The 19,215-nt window shown below is 47.6% G+C and overlaps 3 protein-coding genes across 8 annotated transcripts; 1 reads left to right on the top strand and 2 right to left on the bottom strand.

Moving 5' to 3' along the window:
* The first annotated feature begins 1,925 nt into the window (after positions 1-1,925).
* Positions 1,926-7,790, top strand: CREB3L4 (cAMP responsive element binding protein 3 like 4). 6 transcript variants are annotated; one of them, XM_044944327.2, is made up of 10 exons: positions 1,927-2,248; positions 2,977-3,154; positions 3,385-3,631; positions 3,759-3,874; positions 6,124-6,216; positions 6,587-6,693; positions 6,811-6,879; positions 6,977-7,061; positions 7,256-7,352; positions 7,485-7,790. In XM_044944327.2, exons 1-10 carry the CDS (start codon positions 1,950-1,952, stop codon positions 7,676-7,678), a joined length of 1,485 nt encoding a protein of 494 aa, XP_044800262.2. In that variant the 5' UTR covers positions 1,927-1,949; the 3' UTR covers positions 7,679-7,790. The 6 variants fall into 6 exon arrangements, with proteins under 6 accessions (XP_044800265.2, XP_044800266.2, XP_044800262.2 ...); XM_025287785.3 differs by having other exon boundaries at positions 2,974-3,154; XM_044944329.2 differs by lacking the exon at positions 1,927-2,248 and adding an exon at positions 2,648-2,775.
* A 298-nt stretch (positions 7,791-8,088) lies between these two features.
* On the bottom strand, positions 8,089-10,596 carry JTB (jumping translocation breakpoint). The gene is made up of 5 exons (XM_006044157.4): positions 9,804-10,596; positions 9,596-9,633; positions 9,310-9,392; positions 8,780-8,859; positions 8,089-8,412 (listed from the first exon to the last, which is right to left on the bottom strand). Exons 1-5 carry the CDS (start codon positions 9,884-9,886, stop codon positions 8,256-8,258), a joined length of 441 nt encoding a protein of 146 aa, XP_006044219.1. The 5' UTR covers positions 9,887-10,596; the 3' UTR covers positions 8,089-8,255.
* A 3,883-nt stretch (positions 10,597-14,479) lies between these two features.
* RAB13 (RAB13, member RAS oncogene family) lies at positions 14,480-18,611 on the bottom strand. The gene is made up of 8 exons (XM_006044158.4): positions 18,343-18,611; positions 16,959-17,019; positions 16,057-16,117; positions 15,747-15,824; positions 15,552-15,641; positions 15,365-15,430; positions 15,214-15,267; positions 14,480-15,041 (listed from the first exon to the last, which is right to left on the bottom strand). Exons 1-8 carry the CDS (start codon positions 18,464-18,466, stop codon positions 14,964-14,966), a joined length of 612 nt encoding a protein of 203 aa, XP_006044220.2. The 5' UTR covers positions 18,467-18,611; the 3' UTR covers positions 14,480-14,963.
* Positions 18,612-19,215: the final 604 nt, after the last annotated feature.

Raw genomic sequence — 19,215 nt, 5'->3', positions numbered from 1 at the left:
TACACAGAGAAGTGCTAAATTCATAAACTTGAGATATCTGGTTTTCTTTCATTAATAGTAATCTTTTGATGTTCTGAATACCTGGTCTTTGTTGCAAAAACTATGTATCCTGATTCCTCCCTTATCTTTTTGGAGTTGTCCCTCAGAGTTATCTGAGAGGCTGCCTCCCGGGCCTGAAGGCCTCAAAGACCACCAAATAAAACATAATTCTGAGCTTTTAGATAGAGCAATATTTTTTAGTCAACAAGAGTACTCTTGAGAAAATCGTTTAACTTCCCTCTGCCAGCTGTGAATTGCTATGAGAATTATATGGGTAACATGAAAATGCCTGACCATATATCAGTTACTCAATAACGATTAAATCCTATTCTTCTCTTTACCTTCAACCTATTTAAATTTTCACAGGAAGAATATCCATTTGAATTCTGAATCCACATCCCAAGTTTTTGTGCTTTATTTTTATTTAAATTATGATTTAAATTTTTTTATTGGAGTATAGTTGATTTGCAATGTTGTGTTTGTTTCCAGTGTACAGCAAAAAAGTCAATTATACATATACATATATCCACTCTCTTTTAGATTTTTTTCCCCATATAGGCCACTACAGAGCATTGAGTAGATTTCCCTGTGCTATACAGTAGGTCCTGATTAGTTGTTATTTTATTATTATTTATTATTTGGCCATATCTTGAGTTATGTGGGATCTTAGTTCCCTGACCCCATATGGAGCGAACCTGTGCCCTCTTCATTGGAAAGCAGAGTCTTAACTACTGGACCACCAGGGAAGTTCCAGTTATCTATTTTATACAAAGTAGTATGTATGTGTCAATCCCAGTCTTCCAATGTACTCCTCCCCCTCCCTTACGCCCTAGAAATGGTGCATTTGTTTTCCACATCTGTAACTCTATTTCTGTTTTGTAGATAAGTTCATTTGTACCTTTTTTTTAGATTCCATATATAAGGGATATTATATGATATTTGTATTTGACTTACTTCACTCAGTATAACAACCTCAAAGTCCATCCACGTTCCTGCAAATGGCATTAATTTCCCTTTTTATGGCTAAGTAATATTCCATTGTATATATGTGCCACCTCTTCTTTACCTTTCCTCTGCTGATGGGTATTTAGGTTGCTTCCATGTCCTGGCTGTAGGAAATACTGCTGCAAGAACATTTGGGTGCATGTATCTTTTTCAAATTATGGTTTTCTCCAGATATATGCCCCAAATTTGTGTGCTTTATTCACTGAACTATTCTTTATCTGAAGTACTGTTGGGAGGCAGATGAAAATCATACCTAATCAGTATAGCTCCATTAAAAAAAATTTTTTTTTGGCCATGCCCAAATGCATATTGGATTGTAGCTTCCCAACCAGAGACTGAGCCTGCACTGTCTGCACTGGGAAGTCCCCATTATTTTATTCAAAGTGAATTCCTGGGTCATCAGTCTCTAGATGAAGCCAAATGTCCCAACTTTTGGTATTATTACATTTGTGTCATGTTATCTGTCTCCTCTTTGGTAAAATTGTAAAGTATACAAATACAGAACACAGACTGCATACTATTACTGGTGAAAGTGAAAGTGAAGTCGCTCAGTCATGTCCGACTCTTTGCGACCCCATGGCCTGTAGGCTACCAGGCTCCTCCCTCCATGGGATTCTCCAGGCAAGGGTACTGGAATGGGTTGCCATTTCCTTCTCCAGGGGATCTTCCCGACGCAGGGGTCGCACCCTGGACTCCCGCATTCCAGGCAGACGCTTTAACCTCTGAGCCACTAGGGAAGCAGTTACTATTACTGGTAACTATATGCAAAAAATAAGTCAAACTCCCAAACCAAATCCGAGTATTTTAACCTTTTGCAGTTTTCTAGACCCTTGTCCCTCCATTAGTTAACCTGTGAGTATGTATACATAACTGCTGTTCTTTATCAATAGCATAATGCATGGATTATGGATTTGGACAACCCACAATTACGCGACATTCCAAAGTCAACGCGCTGTCTGGTTATTTACTCCCGGCCTAGATTCGGAGTCACGTGGCAAGTGAAACCAAACCTCTGCCCACATTCCCGGAACTTCCCCTCACCCCACCCCCTTCCCTACTGTAAGTCCTCTGGCTCTTACCCTCCTTCTCACGCCGCGGAACCAAATCCCTGCCAGACAAATAAAGGCCCTGGCTGCACTGGCCGCTTTCCCCCTCTCTCTAACAGCCAATTCCCACCAGTTACGGCGGAGCCTGCCTCCAGACCGTAATCCCATGGGCTCAAGGCTCAGCCCCTCTTTAGCTTCCAATCACTACCCACATCCACTGGGGGAAGAGCGCCATGGAGTGGAGGAGGAGATGCCTCTGTCAGCCTTCGGCAGTCCTTCTCTCCTGTTTTCAGCCCCGCCGTAGTCTCCCGTCTATAAAATTGATGGCTAGAGGAGAACAGGCACCAAGCGTCCCGTGCTCCATTCACAGCCATCTCTAGCCTTCCCTGAGGAGCCATCAAACCCTCAGGAAGATCTGCTGTCACTAGGAGAAACTGAGGCAGAAGGGGCCAGTCTGGTGTCTTAAGTCCGGTTTGTGGACGCTCAGCCTCTTAATCCCTGCTCCAGATACTGCTCCGCTACCGTGGCTCTTGGCTGGGTACAACCCACTTCTGTAGTGTAAAGCTGGGGGCGGGGTTTGGCTAGGCAGGTCCAGGATGCGAGATCCTGGAAGAAAGAAAAGGTGTACTGTTTGGGGCCATCAACGAGCTAGGCTGGCTTGGCAGGGCTGGGCTCTTCGAAACAGGTAATACCCAGGGGGGTGCCTGTTGGTCTGAACCAGAGAAATAAGGCCGAAGGCGAGATCGCTGGAGTGACATTTGAGGGGGCTGCACAGGAGAGAAAGGGGTATAATGGAAAAGGGAGACGAGCTCAGACTGTGGGGTGGGGGAGGGGGAGAGCCCTCCTTCTCCTGCAACTGCCCCGCCTCCCCCATGCCTCCCAGCAGAACCATGGATTTCAGAACCCCTGACCTGCTGGACATGTGTCTGGAACCTCCAGAAGATGTCTTCTCAACAGGATCTTTCCTGGAGCTGGGACTCCAAGGTCCACCTTCAGAGGTTCCAGTGACTAGGCTACAGGAACAGGGGCTGCAAGGCTGGGAGTGCAGTGTGGGCCACAGCTGTGTGAGTGTGATGAATGGGAATGGGTATGGGTTGAGACACCTCTTGTGTTAAGAAGTGCAAGAGGCTTCAGTTTCCATTTAGAGGTCTGAAGACAGAGCCCCTAAAATAGACATGAGCTGTAACTACCCTCATGTCCAAAGACATAAGGGACTGAAACTGATCTAGTCTTGACATTGGATAGGACTTCCAGAATTCTTCCCTATACACATTCACACCCTCTTCTACTGTAGGGTCTTCAAGAGAGTGAGCCTGAAGAGTTCCTGAAACTTTTCATTGACCCCAATCAAGTTTACTGCTCAGAAGCATCCCCTGGCAGTGACAGTGGAATCTCTGAGGATCCCGGCCATCCAGACAGTCCCCCTGCCCCCAAGCCACCCAGTTCCCCTGCCCTCTATGAGGTTGTCTATGAGGCAGGGACCCTGGAGAGGATGCAGGGGGAAGCCGGGCCAGCTGTAGGGCTCATCTCCATCCAACTAGGTCAGTGTTCTTTGTGGGAAGGGGACATTGGCCCTCCAGGTCCAGTCCTAACCCTGGAGTTAAGGGGGTTTCCCCAACCTATGCCACTACCCACATCCTTTCTCCCAGCCACTTATGTCTCCCTCAGATCAGTGGAGCATGCCATTTACGGTGCCTGACGCCTGCGTGGCCAGTGAGCTGCCTCCTGATGCTCACATCCTGCCCGCGGCAGCTGCTGTAAACTCAGCGCCTCCCGCAGCCCTGGTGAGTCTCGGGGAGTCACTGGACTCAGTACTCTCTGCTACAAAGAACTGGGGAAAAGGGGCTGAGGGAGGGGAAACTGATGCTGAACACTGTCTTCGCCCCAGTTTTTGTGGCATTGGGCCTGAATGCCAGAGAGATGTGAGCAACTGTAAGAGCAGGAATGGACAAGAGAGACAGAAGCCCTTGAGGTTAAGGGGGTAATGTTTCGGTTAAGGAGAGGGTGGGGTGAGGGAATCCAAGGATAGGGCTCAGGAGAGAGCCTGTTCCTGTGTGCATTGTCTGCTCAGTTACGGCCATTGTCTCAGCCTTGAGTCAGGACGAGGAAATGGGATAGGCCACCTGGGAATCCAACTGGTTACTGGGCACAGGGTGTAGAAGAGTCTGCAATTACAGTTTTTACTGGAACAATAGTTCAGCAGTCACCCACTGCCCACAGTTACAGCATAGGTGTGTGACACGTCACATACCTTCCCAAGGGGAGCTGGGCTGGTTCCTTGCAGTGAGGATGAAGAGGGGGCCTTGCCCAGGTCACTGTTCCTCCCTTTATCCCGAAAAGAACTCCTTGTGTGCAAAAAGGCAGAAAGTAAGTTCTAGCCTCCCTGCAAATCTGTAATTGAAGCTGAAACCAGAAGCCAAGCCAAGCACGTTAGAATCTTGGGCTGAGGAATCTTAAACAGACTGAGGCAGATATCTAAACTTGTGTGTGCATCAAAAACACTAGGGCATGTGTAGTGGATTGCCAGGGAAGTCCTGGTTTTTTTTATTTTTAATTTTATTTTTGGCTGTGTTAGGTCTTCATTGCTGTGCAGGCTTTTCTCTAGTTGTGAGGAGTGAGGGCTACTCTCTAGTTGTGGTGAGCAGGTTTCTCATTGTGGGAGCTTCTCTTGTGGGACACAGGCTCGAGGGCGTATCGGCTCTTCCCAGATCAGACACTGAACCCACGTCTCCTGCATTGGCAGGCAGATTCTTTACCACTGAGCCACCAGGGAAGCCCTGGTATTGTTTTTAAAATATATCTTCTAGGGGAATTTCCTGGCAATCCAGTGGTTAGGGCTCAGGGGTTCCACTGCAAGGGGTATGGAATCGATCACTGGTTGGGAACTAAGATGCTGCAAGCTGCATGGCACAGCCAAGAAAATAATAAATAAATACCCTCTAGGCTTCATTTTCGGAGAAGGCTATGGCACCCCACTCCAGTACTCTTGCCTGGAAAATCCCATGGGCGGAGGAGCCTGGTGGGCTGCAGTCCATGGGGTCGCTAAAAGTCAGACACGACTGAGCAACTTCACTTTCACGCACTGGAGAAGGAAATGGCAACCCACTCCAGTACTCTTGCCTGGAGAATCCCAGGGACCGGGGAGCCTGGTGGGCTGCTGTCCATGGGGTCGCACAGAGTCGGACACGACTGAAGGAACTTAGCAGCAGCAGCAGCAGCAGGCTTCATTTTCAGAGATTTTGATTAGGTGGATTGGGAGGGACACGCCTCTAATACAGCACCAAACAGTATCAGAAGCAAGAAGTGAACACCAGAAAAAGTCAGAGGTAGAGTGCGTTAGCTAAAAAAGTCAAAGATCACCAGAAGGCAAAAAACAATTTCCTCTTGAGTTTCAAAGTCAAGTATAAATCTTTCAAAAAGGAGTATTAGTTAGAAAAGTAAGCTACTCAGTTGATGGGCCCACATTAACTAGACACCATCTACCCTCCCCACATCCTCTGTTCAGTCTGGTTGCCTTTGGGGCATTCTTTGAGAGGGAACAGAACTTCAGTCTGAGAAGTAGGGCTCAGACTTGAGGGGAAAACGAGCCACCGCCCTAGGGATCTCCTTGTGGCTGACAGGCAACAGTACCACTGTCAAATTGAAGTTAATGGCTGAAGATGAATCATTTGTCTGCTGTAAGATTAAGCACTCTACCTTAGTGAGTTACTCCACATCCTCTCCAGATACTCCTAAGGTCTGCAGAAACGTGCATCAGAATAGGTCCTCCCTAGCCTGGTCAGACTGCCAAGGGCCTAAGTCTGTGGACAAAAAATACGACAAAACCACCTCCTCTTTCCTTAGTCAGCCTCAGGAAGTCCCTGTGGCTTTCCTGAGAGTCTGTCTGAATTAAGGTCCCTGCCCCTCATTTCATTTCATGGTTTGTTATTCCTCAGAGCAAACAGGAAACACTCCCCAAGAGGCATGCAAGGGGAACAGTCTTGAGAATGGGATGACCCTCTCTCCATTCTCATCTTCTCTCATGCCCCAGCAGCTGCCCTGTCAAACTTTGTTCCTGACAGAAGAGGAGAAGCGGCTGCTGGGACAGGAAGGGGTTTCCCTACCCTCTCACCTGCCCCTCACCAAGGTAACATGCTTCTCCCAAGGGTATCCCAATACTGCAGCCCTATCAAGGCCTCTGAGGAGCCAGGAGAGCAGGACAAAGTTGAGGAGTTGGGGGAGGCTGAGGGCCCAGGACTGACACACCCTGGGCCTCCAGGCAGAGGAGAGGGTTCTCAAGGAGGTCAGAAGGAAAGTCCGTAACAAGCAGCCAGCTCAGGACAGCTGGCGGCGTTTCCCTATCCTCTCACCTGCCCCTCACCAAGGTAACACGCTTCCCTAAAGGGTATCCCAATACTGCGGCCCTATCAAGGCCTCTGAGGAACCAGGAGAGCAGGACAAAGTTGAGGAGTTGGGGGAGGCTGAGGGCCCAGGACTGACACACCCTGGGCCTCCAGGCAGAGGAGAGGGTTCTCAAGAAGGTCAGAAGGAAAATCCGTAACAAGCAGTCAGCTCAGGATAGCCGGCGGCGGAAAAAGGAGTACATTGATGGCCTAGAGAGCAGGTATGTTTGGATTCACATTTCTTTGCTTCAAGCCTGGGCCCCCGTCCTTACCAAGGCTGGTGAGGTCAGGGATGCACATGATTACCGAGCCTCATCCTACCTTTCCGCCCTCCCTAGGGTGGCTGCCTGTGCTGCACAGAACCAGGAACTACAGAGAAAAGTCCAGGAGCTAGAGAGGCACAACATGTGAGTGAAAACAGCCTGCATATTGGCGGAAGTGTGCTGTACACATTCTTGGGCCCTGGCTCCCAAGAGACTTAACTCTTCGTTCCTTGTTTCCCAGTTCCCTGGTGACTCAGCTCCGCCAGCTGCAGATGCTTATTGTTCAAACCTCCAACAAAGCTGCCCAGACTAGCACTTGTGTTCTGGTACCAATGGTCAATTTCCCATCTCCCCCCTCACCTCCTCCACCTTCTGCCACATTTCCATCTCTATGCTCCTCACTTCCTAGCCAGACCTATTATCCCATCTTTGATGACCCCAACTGCCCCCTAGTCACTCTGCCCTCTGCTCTCTTACTTGATGGTTCCCACAACCCAAGTGTCCTCTTGCTTCTTCCCAGATCCTTCTTTTCTCCTTGGCTCTCATCATCTTGCCCAGCTTCAGCCCCTTTCAGGGCCTGCCAGAAGCTGGGCCTGAGGATTACCAGCCTCATGGAGGTGAGAGGCAAGGGCAAGAAGGAACTCTGTTTTCTGGGTAGTCAAGAAGTGGGAGGGAGGCCCTGTCCTGTCTAGGATCCCTGACCAAGGGAGGGAGCATTATTCTACTGCCCTTTTTCCTTCATTCCACAGTGATTTCCAGAAACATCCTGACTCACAGGGACATGACAGAGAATCCTGAAAATGCAGTGGAAGAGTCCAGACTGGAGGGACCACCTGGGGCCAAGGGTGCAAACAGCTCCACAAGGACACCGCTTGAGAAGGTGGGAGGGAGGGCAGGCCCCAGCAGGCACATCAGAACTGTGTTACGTGCAGACGAAATGTGAGCGGTAACACTTCCTGGCTCACTTCCAATAAGGAATCCAGGGCTCTGCTACTGTTATGCTTCCTCCTGGGGTTCCCACTCAGGGCTCTTTGGCCTCAGGCGTCTGAATCCCATAAGGATGCCCTTGATGTCTGTACCCCATGGCTTAGTTGCCCTATGTCAGGGGGAAGCTCAAATACTTTCCATTATGTATCTGTGATTTTATTTCTTCGAGGACAGGGTTAAAGGGAAACTGATGTTTTGGCTAAGAAATAAACTTTTTTTGGTAAAACTATATCCTGACAGTTTTAAGTAGTGGAAGAGGAGGAAGATAGGTACCTGGTAAACTGGGGCCTAAAATCACTACCCCCTTTCCCTCTCTACCCTCCCATGACTTCCTGCCCCAAACCAAATTACAGATAGGGAAGGAAATGATTTTACTCTTTTTATTCTGCTCATTAATTATTTAGATGGGGAAGATGAGAGAAAGGGGGTGCTACCACAAGGTTCCAGAGAACCAGGGGCACAAGTCAGTTTATTCTACCGTCTGTCTGAGGCAGGGTTTCTTTCTAAGACCTGGATGAAAGGAGAGAAAGTAGCTATATGGACTCAATTTGCTTCCGGACCTTTTCCAGAGCCTTTCTGTCCAGTTGTCGCTGACGAACGATGACAAGGCAAGCAAAAACCAAGGCCAGACCTATGACAGCCCCTTCAAATTTCCAGAATAAGCGTTGTTCCATTAGTGCTGAGCGGCAGCTGAGGGCAAAAAGAAACAGTTATCCCCAGAAAAGATCAGAGAGCCTCCCCCTCTAATCTCCCTTCTGCTTCATCCTAATGAAGGTATCTCCAAGGGGAAGAGAGGAAACCAGAGTCAGCCTTCTAATGTGTTTACAATATATTAATCCCCCTCAAATATTTAATTTTTAGTGAGATAAACAGAGCTGGTACTAACCAATTTTACTGATAAGAAACCAAAGGAGGACAGCTGGGACTTGGGTTCAAGTAATTTGGCTCCAAATCCCCTCCCCTTTCCAATATGCCATGCTACCTCCGGAGGAAACAGAAGAGGCAGGACTGTTTACCTAAAGTCACAGGAGGATTCAAGAAGAGAAACAGCACTTACCTTTTGAACTCACTCCTCTTAGATGAGCTGCATGTTATTTTCTCCACGTATCCTGTGGAACCACACTCAGGGGTGGTTTTCTGCCAGGAGGAAAGCATCACAGCACATGTTAGGAAGGGGCAGGAGGAGACGCAGGGCACCATGAGCAGGGGTCCAAGTGCTATGGCTCGGGGCTGGTAGGCAACAGAGAACTAACGAGGAGTTCTCCTGGGCGGGTGACAGGGTGCTGTTTACATGACCAGGAGTATGTGTCAGTAAGAACGCTTCAGGCTCAACAGCCTAGGAGAGGCACGGGCAGGTTCTGGAGCCTACTAGACTAAAATTGAGCAGACCACGGTTATTAGCTGAACGTCACCATTAACTTGGAAAGAAACAGGCACATTTTCAGGAGGAAGACAAGTTCAGATTTGGACTTACACTGAGACTTCAAGGAAAAAGACCAAAAGACAATGCAAAGGCACACCTTAGACAGTCACACCGTCCCAGTCTGATTCAGTGTGAGGAAAAAAGGAGAGAAAACTGATACTCACAGTCTGGAAATTAGAACATGGAGCACACTCTTCGGCCACCACAAACTCTTCCACCAGCCAGCACGGCAAATTTGAGGTGCTCACTAGAGAGGAAGAGAAATGCAAATCTCAGACTTCCGAAAATTCTGTCCTAAATTCTTCTCCCCTAAATTCTGCCCATCAACTTCCCAGCACAGTTGAATGCCCTCGTCCCACGTGGTACTGCCCTTTTCCACCTCATCTCTTGGAATATGGGAGGATGTCAAAACAAAATTATAGGAGCGACGAGTTCCAGACCATCACCCACCTGACAGCTTCTCTTCCCGCACGGGAGCTTCTGCTTGGCTGCAGCGGGGGGGGGGGGGGGGGGGGGGGGGGGGGGAGGGGAAGGGGCAAGAGTCAGAAGCCAGGAAACAGGGAACCCCCACTCCACCTCCGCGGTCCTGGAACACGGGTAACAGGGACGATAAGATCCTCTCATCCCCTCCTTTCCCCTGCCCTCAGCCCCTCCTTACCAGAGCCTTAAAGTGAAAGCGCAGAGCAACCAGCAGAGGTGGTGGCCCTGGGGGAGGCCACGCCTCCCCGCGCCCGCTGGCATGGAGTGCTGTGTCGCACCTGTTGGGACAGAGGGACCTGCCTGACTGTCCTCGTGCCTCGGTCGGAACGCTGAGTCCGCGCTTACACGGCAGTCCTTCGAGAGGTTCCAACTCAGGGCTGCGAAATGCTGGAGTTGCCTATCAGATTAAAGGCTCTGTCAGTACGCCCCCATGGCTACGGCGAGAAAAGGCAACACGCATTTGTTGGGTAGGACCGTGAGTTTCCTTCTTCAACCGGTACGGTGCTGACGAAAGGCCGAGGAGGCGTACGGCCCTAGCATTCCCCCGGCTCAGCTTCCGCTCCCGGCGCGGCCATGATGCACGCGGAGGATCCTGGGCGCGGGCCCGTTTCCAGAGCTAGGCCAGTGATGGGAGACGGAGGCCCGCGGCTGGCCAGATGGGCCTCGTAGTCTTCCGCCCGCTGCTCCCTGGGAGTTGGATCTCCCTGCACTCGTGCGGCGCGTTGCGACCCATTGGCTTGGCGCACCGTTGCATTCTGGTCCTGGTAGTCTTTTGCGGGAACGGAGAAAATGGCGGTGATCAGGCTATCTTCGTTGCGGTAGCTCCCTGGGCTGTCACCCGTTTGCCCCTCTGGGCAACGGCGAGACATGAAAAGGAACGATACTTCACCCTCTCAGGACTTTCCTCTCTCCTTAAAACCCGAGGACTCACAATTAAGCCTCCGATTTTCTGACACTCCTTCCCATTCCCACCTTGAGCAATGATCAAGGGGAGAAGCTGGGTTGGCATTCCAGAGATGAAGGCAAACCTGTTACTTTCTCTTCCCTCAAGGAGCAGCAATATCCGAAACTCTGTGAATGTGAAGGCTTCCCCTGTCTCTGGGCTCCCACTCAGTTCTACTCAGATGGGACCTTGTTGTTGTTTAGTCGCTAAGTCGTATCCAACTCTGCGACCCCATGGACTGTAGCCCACCAAGCTACATGTCCATGGGATTGAAAGATGCAAAGGAAATATTCATTAAAATACTTTGTTCTCTTCTATTGCTTCACACTTATATCATACCTTTTGATTTAAAGTTTAGCTCATTTTGATTCTCTTCTGTAATCCTGTGGAGTCAGTTGATATTGTCCCTGCTTTCCTAGTGGCTCAGAGGTTAAAGCGTCTGCCTGGAATGCGGGAGTCCAGGGTTCGATCCCTGGGTCGGGAAGATCCCCTGGAGAAGGAAATGGCAACCCACTCCAGTACCCTTGCCTGGAGAATCCCATGGAGGGAGGAGCCTGGTAGGCTACAGTCCATGGGGTCACAAAGAGTCAGACACGACTGAGCGACTTCACTTTCACTTTTCACTTTGTTTAATGAATAAGCTCAGTCTGTTACTTGTCCAAGATCATACAGCTAGTAGGGGAGATGAGACCTAAGCCCAGACTTTTAACTCCCAGGCCACAGATTTGTGCCTGTTTTCCATCCCTGTGGAGTCAAACCTTGGCAGAATGTGGGTCGGGAAGAATCCCTGGATCAGGAAGATACCCTGGAGAAGAAAATGGCAACCTATGCCAGTGTTCTTGCTTCGAGAATTCCATGGACAGAGAAGCCTGGTGGGCTACAGTCCATGGGGTCACACAGAGTCAGACATGACTGTGCAACTAACACTTTCAAGTAAATCTAGGCCCTATTAATAATCTGTATCCTGCCTCTCAAGATCAAAGAAATTATTCCCATACTTCTTCCTTGTTAATTCTGCTCCACACTCTCCTCCCTCAAGAAGTCTTTCTAGCCTAAAGGCTACAGCTACTCTTCCCCACAGCCATAAGGGCTAGAGCACTTTTGGAAATTAACATTATGTGTGGTGTGGACTCATGATGGTCCAATGAATAAGAATCCACCTGCTGATGCAGGGGACACAGGTTCAATCCCTGATCCTGGAAGATTCCACATGCCTCAGGGCAACTAATCCCATGAGCCACAACTACCACACAACACTCTGCAACTACTGAAGCCCAAGTGCTCTAAAGCCTGCATGCTGCAACTGCTGAGTCTGTGGGCCTGAACCCTGTGCCCCTCCACAAGAGAAACCACCTCAGTGAGAAGCCTGTGCACCACAACGAAGAGTAGCCTCTACTTGCCACAACTAGAGAAAGCCTGCGCACAACAACGAAGACAGCACAGCCAAAAAAACAAACAAACAGTATATCTGGTGCTATGTCCCATAAATTCTGTCTTCCCATCAGACTGAAATCTGACTGCTTAAGGACAAGAACTAACAGACTGGAAAGATCATTGGGTGGGAGATGAGAAAACAATACCCTGGTGAGGGCTGAGTTTTAATTTTGCTTGTAACTATTAATTTGTTCCTTTAGGTTACTATTTGTCTGTATATTATTTGTCAATAGTTCTATGTGATAGAAAGTAGGGTATGGGGTTTTTCCCCTCAGTATTTTTTAGCTGTGATAAGTTTTGGTCAAAACATAGCATTCTGTTACTCCTTACTCAGTCCCACTAGTTGTACCAAGCAACTGAATAGGGTCTGTATGCTGAAACTGGATTTTAAAATATCCACTATTGGGTACGAGAAAGAGGCCAGTCAGTCTTCTTCCTGGGACTCACAAAATGCAAGTCTTTCCTCATCTCTTGAGTGAATTAAACTAGCTGGGCAGTTGAGTACAGAATTCAAACACAAGCCACAGATAATAAGGATTATTACCCCATTGAAGCTTAGATACTTAATTCATGTACCAAATTATTTTCTTAGTCCTTCTCCTGGCACTGTCAGACTTTTTTCTGAGTGTTGTCTTTACCAGCAGAAACAGCAGCACACAAAAAGACGTTGCTGAGGACTCCAGGGTTGTGCTATCCACTTCTCCACTGCAGGCTTGGGGATGTTTTAAATGCCTTGAACATCAATCATATCCTTGAGTAAAACTTCTAGTGGTACTTTGTCTAAACCAAACCTGATATTTTCATCATCTTGATCAAAGATCAAGTCTGTGAGATAATTTTGCTGTTTAAAAAAATACTGTGAATTCATTGCAGCACTATTTACAATAGCTAGAAGATGGAAGCAACCTAGATGTCCATGGACAGATGAATGGATAAAGAAGCTGTGGTACATACATACAATGGAATATTACTTAGTTATAAAAGGAACACTTTTGAGTCAGTTCTATGAGGTGGATGAACCTAGAGCCTATTGTACAGAGTGAAGTAAGTCAGAAGGATAAAAATACCATATACTAATGCATATATATGGCATCTAGAAAGATGGTACTGATGAAATTATTTGCAGGGCAGCAACAGAGACACAGACATAGAAAACAGACTTATAGACACAGTGGGGTGGGGGCAGGGGGTGGTGCTGGGAGGAAGGTAGGAAAGAGAGGGTGGGATATATGGAGAGAGTAACATGGAAACGTAAATTACCATATGTAAAATAGACAGCCAATGGGAATTTGCTGTATGACTCAGGGAACTCAAACTGGGGCTCTGTAACAACCTAGAGGGATGGGATGGGGAGGGAGACGGGAGGGAGGTTCAAGAGGGAGGGGACATATGTATACCTATGGCTGATTCATGCCAATGTTTGGCAGAAACCAACACAATTCTGTAAAGCAATTATCCTTCAATTAAAAAATTAATTTAAAATTTAAAAAGAAATTGCAAATTTACTAATCAAACAGATGTAAATCAAAACATGTCTTTTCTTTTTCAAAGATTTAAAATATAAAAAAAATAGTGCTGAAAAGAGCATATTTATATAATGTTGGTATAAGCATAAATTTATGGAACATATTTAGAGAACTATAGAAATACTAATTAAAATGCAAATTCTACAAAACCATATAGTTATAAAATCTATTTGTTCAATTTTTTTTTCTGAATAAGCATTTGTACAGTGCAAATGCTATTTAGAAGACAATATTTTTTAAAAATATTGGAAACTAAAAAAAATACTTTGAAGAACAAATAGGGTCTATGTATACTTAAGGGAACTCAAGCCTAAGTTTTTTGTTCATGGTTCTTTTGCACATCAGTACTTTTGCTTCTTTGTTATTCAGTTGTTAGGGGCTGTTTTTGTTCAATTTTACTTGTCCCTCTTCCTTTAAGTACCACCCAGAGGTTATTTTACCTTGACCACTGTGCTTGGCACAGAGTAGATGCTCAATAAATATTTATGACTATATGAACCTTTTTTCTGTCTCATTTTCTTCTTCTATCAGAGCAGGTAATAATACTTACTACTTTCTTAAAGGGATTTTTGGCAGAATCAAAGATGCTTGCAGAAATCAATGAATAAAAAATACTGGTTCTCCTGTTTCTCTGAGGCTAGGGTTATCACTCTCCTGGGGAGGCCCAGGAAAGAGTCCTTCTCTTTTAGAATCTCCTGGACAAGACTCTGCCTGCAAGGATCCTCTAAATCCCATATTGGAAAGAGGATGTACAGACTTTTAATTTCAGAGAATCTCTGCTCCTTGTCTCCCTCATCAATTAAACAGCCGGGGAAGGTCTGAGACCTGTAGACTAGGCATCACAGGAACACAGCCAGATTCAGGCAGACCAGCCACCTCAGAGAGACAAGAATTAGGTTTATGAGTAGAGAGCGATTCCAACAATGACAAAAGTTACCCAAACCAGGAACATTTGTGCAAATGGTGGCCTTTAATACTGAGAAAGCCCATGCGGAGTGACAGCATAGGACCAAACCTTCAGAGGGTGGTACTGAGCCAGCCTCTCTCAGGACCCTAAAGCCTGATCCAGTAACAATAAACCAACTATTTATTTACATTTATATTTGCCCTGGAAACCCAAAGAAGGTCTGAGGCCTAGGACCATCTATCTTCCTTTCCTCCTCCTTCTCTTCCTACTTCCTTCTCACCTTCTTCCACCTTCCCAATTCTTTTCCTTTTTCTTGCCTCTCCTTCCTGCTCTATCCTGCTTCCTTTCATTTTCTCTTTCCTTCTCTCTCCTTCCTTTTTTTCTTCTCCATATTCTCCCCATTCTTCTACCATCTACCCTTCTCTACCCCTCCAAGCCCCATTTGCTATTTCTCCCCTGCCAGCCCCTCAGCCCTGCCTTCCTCAGATTCAGTTTCTAGGCGTAGGGTGGAGAGGCAGAAAGGAGTCGTCAGGCCAAGGAGCACTTGTTGGTATTCTTCTTGTCACAAGTTTTCAGGTCAGTACTGGGGGGCTTGTTGTTGTTTTTCTAGAGGGAGAAGGTACAGGGATCAGGGTGAGAATGGCTGGCTGGGGCCATAAACTGAAGGAGATCCACCCTCACAGGCAGTATTAGCATTGTTCCCTTCATCAGTTTTTACCCCTAACACACACACACTCTCACACACCCACCTGTACTTAGCCCAGCACAACCAACTCACCAATCTCCGGCTTCCTGACTTGAGTAAGATGTCCCGTGCCAGGGAACTGAAAGCCTAACGGGGAAAGGCAAGATTGGTCAGGATAGGTTGAAGGGGAGCATAAGTCTGTCTTCCAATACTCTTTGGGGGTGAAGGATGGGGTGTGTCTCACCTCATCTACATTCATACTGGATTTAGCACTTGTCTCAAAAAATCGGATTCCATGCTCCCGAGCCAACTGCATGGGAGGAAGTGGTAAGAGGGGAGCTGGACAGAGGGCAGCGGCCAAGTCCTCTGCAATCCAGCCTCCCCTTGGCCCTCCTGGCCCAGTTCTGGAACATTGCCCAACCAGCTCTTACCTTATCAGCCTGCTCCTTCTGCACCTTCCTCTTGGCCTCCATGTCACACTTGTTGCCCAGTAAGAGGCGCTCTACCCCAGCCGAGGCATTCTGGGAGCAAAGATAAGAGTAGAAGCTGGGTCCAGCTCATTTTCACAGTCTCCTCCATCCTCTAGGTTCTACCCAATTCCCCCACCTCTCTGGAACTGTCCTCACCTCTTTGATGCTCTTCATCCAGTTCTGAATATTCTCGAAGGATTTCTCATCTGTGATGTCATATACTAGGATAATGCCCTGGGGAATGGCAGAGTTCACAATGGAGCCTTGTACAATATTCCCCTCTTCAGGCTTCCCACTGCCCTCTAAGTGACCCTGTAAATTCTATCCACAAGACTAATCACTAGGCCATATGGGGCCCTCTGCAATCCACACTATGCCCCTCCCCATTTTTCTCTGCCCCAACTCCTATCCCTCTGTAGTTGTACATTCTATTGCATCATCCCTTGTCCAGAAATATGCTTCATACCATTGCTCCACGGTAATAGGCAGTAGTTATTGTCTTGAATCGCTCTTGGCCAGCTGTGTCCCTGAAGGGGTAGAATATTTCATGGGGTGAGATAGAGGTAAGAGGTCTCCAAAGAGAGAATTCTACTCCCATCCCCTAAGAATTTAGCTTTTGCAACAAGGAGTGTTAAACAGAGTCAGGAAAACAATAAAGGGAAAAAGGGATAAGAGACTGTTGGGCTGATACTGAGCAAAGGTAAAGGCTGAAGAAATAGGTCTGTTTTATTGTTTACCTTGTGCCAAGCACTGTGTATATATCATTTTATTTATGTCATTTTACCTAATCACTCTATCCTTGTGAGACATGTTTTACTGCCTCTACTTTACAAATGAGGAAACAGATTTAGAGAGAAGAAATAACTAATGAAGGTCATTCTGTAACAACAGGATTGAACCACATTCTCTTCTTGTCTATTATATCATAATGCCTCCATTAAGCTTCTTACCACTTGAAACCCTCAGGTTCTCCAGTTTCCTCAGGGTAGTCAGGTCAAACCTCTACTCTTGGCTTTAAGGGCTCTCCACTGGACAGAGAGTCAAGTCTTAATTTTGCTACTTGCTATTTAACTGTTGAGAGCTTGTATCCATATTATAGCTCAGTAGACAGTTGAGCTAACTAGACAGTTGCCAAGTTCAGAGGAGTCTCTGGGTCCAGGACAGGCAACAGAATTACAACAAAGTTGAAAATAGTTGAGTGAGCAGAGAGAGAGATGAAAGGACATATGAATGAGGTGACAGAAATGGATTAGAAAATGTACTCGAAGGAGCGATGGGAAAGGAAGAGAAATGAAACTAAAGAGAAACTATAGGTTATAGGAAATAAATGAGTAAGTCTGGTTTCGAAGTCCTGGGGGATTCACTCACCAGACCTGCAGTTTGATCTTTTTCCCCTCTATATCCACAGTGCGGATCTTGAAATCAATTCCTAGGGGTGGAGAGGGAACACTGAAATCCAGACACATATGTATGTGCATGTGCAAGTGTGTGGCGAGAGGGACAGGAATGGAGCAGCGCAGAGATTCTGCAGGGAAGGCACTTGGGGAGCAGTCTCGCAGGAAGTACAAAACTACGGGGATTTTCTCAAAGCTGTACTTGTATAGCAGGCGTATTGTTCTGACTTAGATCTTACAGACTTTGTGGGAAAGAAGATGATGAAAACTCTGCAAGGAGGCTGAAGGCCTTTAAGGCACTTCTTGGGTCCACTCAGCCATGCCAGCTGACAACTCTCTCAATTCAATCTGTCTCCCCCCAAATATTTCTTTCTAATTCCTTCTCCCTTCTGTTGTCTTAGAACCCTCTACTCTCCATTCTCCCACATAGCCTCCTGACCTACAGGGTGAAGAGCAAGGAAAAAGGAAGCTGATACCAGTCCATGCAGATTAATAGTATGCCAGGCTTGGAAACAAGAAAATTTGAGTCTAAACAAGATTCCCCTGAGACTGAAATATGAGAAAGGGATATTTTCCCCTCCACTTTCTAACCAGAATTGTCTTGAGACTCTCCTGGTCTTACTACCCAGGCCAGAGGAGGTTAAGAACAATGAGGGGGAGGAGGGGAGACAATGTTTGTTTTTAGTGGAAACTTGTGTACCTCCCCCAAGCCAGTGAGGAGCTCCAGGGAGGAGGCTGAGTCACCAGACTGACTCAGAGACCCCAAAAGTCCCCTCAGTCCCACCTTCCTTAGCAGGCTGACTGCATATTCATGATCCCAGTCCTTGGGCCACTCTCTGGCACACTCAGCCCCCTCTGTGGCACCCTCCCCAAACCCCTAATAAGTTGAGGGGCAGAGAGACTGGAAAGTAGATGGTAAGGTGGGAATGCAGTGGGAGAGTCTATAACTCAGTTGGGACAGAAAGAGGCTGGCAAAATTGGGAGACAGATGATCAGGGAAAGGGGGATACAGGAAATGTGGAGAATGGATCAAGAGTTCTAGGTGGATGAGGGTGGGGAAAGAGGAGCTGAGAGGGAAGCAGACACGGGTTCATGTGAATTTGTGGGGACAAGGGAGACAGGTGGTCCCAAGAAAATAGGGGTTGGCGCAGGCACAGCTGAGGAGTAATCTGGAGGTCTCAGAGAGGTTAGAGGTTTGGGTACCATCCTGAGACATACAAGGGGGATGGGTCTGAGAGAGAGAGGCTGAGGGACTGGAGTCCAGAAGTCTGACTCTAATGCGGGCCACTAGTAATCCAAGAGCCTAGGAACGAGGGTATGGGGTAGTTGGGGATCTAGGATATGGCCAGTGGGCTCACCGATGGTGGAGATGTAAGTGTTGTTGAAGTTGTCCTCTGCAAAGCGAATGATCAGACAAGTCTTGCCCACCCCTGAGTCCCCGATCAGCAGCAACTTGAAGAGGTGGTCGTAGGCTTTGGCCATGGCGGACACTGGGGGTGCCGGGAGAGGGGTGGGGAAGCGAAGGGCACCGGTAGGCGGGACTGGAGGGCTGGCAAAGGGAGCGGGCCCGGAGCCCCGGCCAGGAAGTTTTCCTCCCTCTCCGCTCAGGCTCTGGGAAAGAGGAGAGGCGGCACTCCTCCGGGCCCCACCCCGTGCCCGCCCATCCCTTTCAGCTGGCCTCCTCAGCCAGCCCAGCCTCCTGCTCTCTGGCCTTCCCTTCCCAGCCAATGCTGGCCTGTCTCCCTAGCCATTTTGAACAGTTTTTTGCTTACTATCATCCCCCTCTTTTGACTTCGCTCTTCCAGTCAGAAGCCAGAGAGGCTGGGGTGAAGTGAAGGTTTAATCAGAATGACCAGGGGAAGAGGAATTTTAGAGGAATTTGGGGAAAAGGAAAGTTTAGGGAAATAAGGGCGAAGGCCGGGATAACACAGGAGTTGGCAAAAATTGGGGACTGATTTTTGAAAGGGGTACTCAAGAAAAATAGAATCCTTCTGGGGCAGTTCTAGAATTCTGGTGTTACTTTTCCAAGCCCTTAGTTTTAGAATCCCAACTCCTTTTGAAAAAAGCGGGATGGCTGAAGTTGGTGGCTATTTGTTGAGTCAGTCTGCCCCCTGGTGGAACAGAGTGAAAATTAAAATTAATTATACTATAGAATCAGCTCCAAAATTATACTATAGAATCAGCTCCACACACTCCCTCTCCCAGTCTCCAAGCCCACACACCGTTCACCT

Source organism: Bubalus bubalis, chromosome 6, assembly GCF_019923935.1.
Source record: "Bubalus bubalis isolate 160015118507 breed Murrah chromosome 6, NDDB_SH_1, whole genome shotgun sequence".
Lineage (NCBI taxonomy): Eukaryota > Metazoa > Chordata > Mammalia > Artiodactyla > Bovidae > Bubalus > Bubalus bubalis.
The sequence above is the reverse complement of the archived record's forward strand: the minus strand, read 5'-3'. Positions and strand labels throughout refer to the sequence as shown.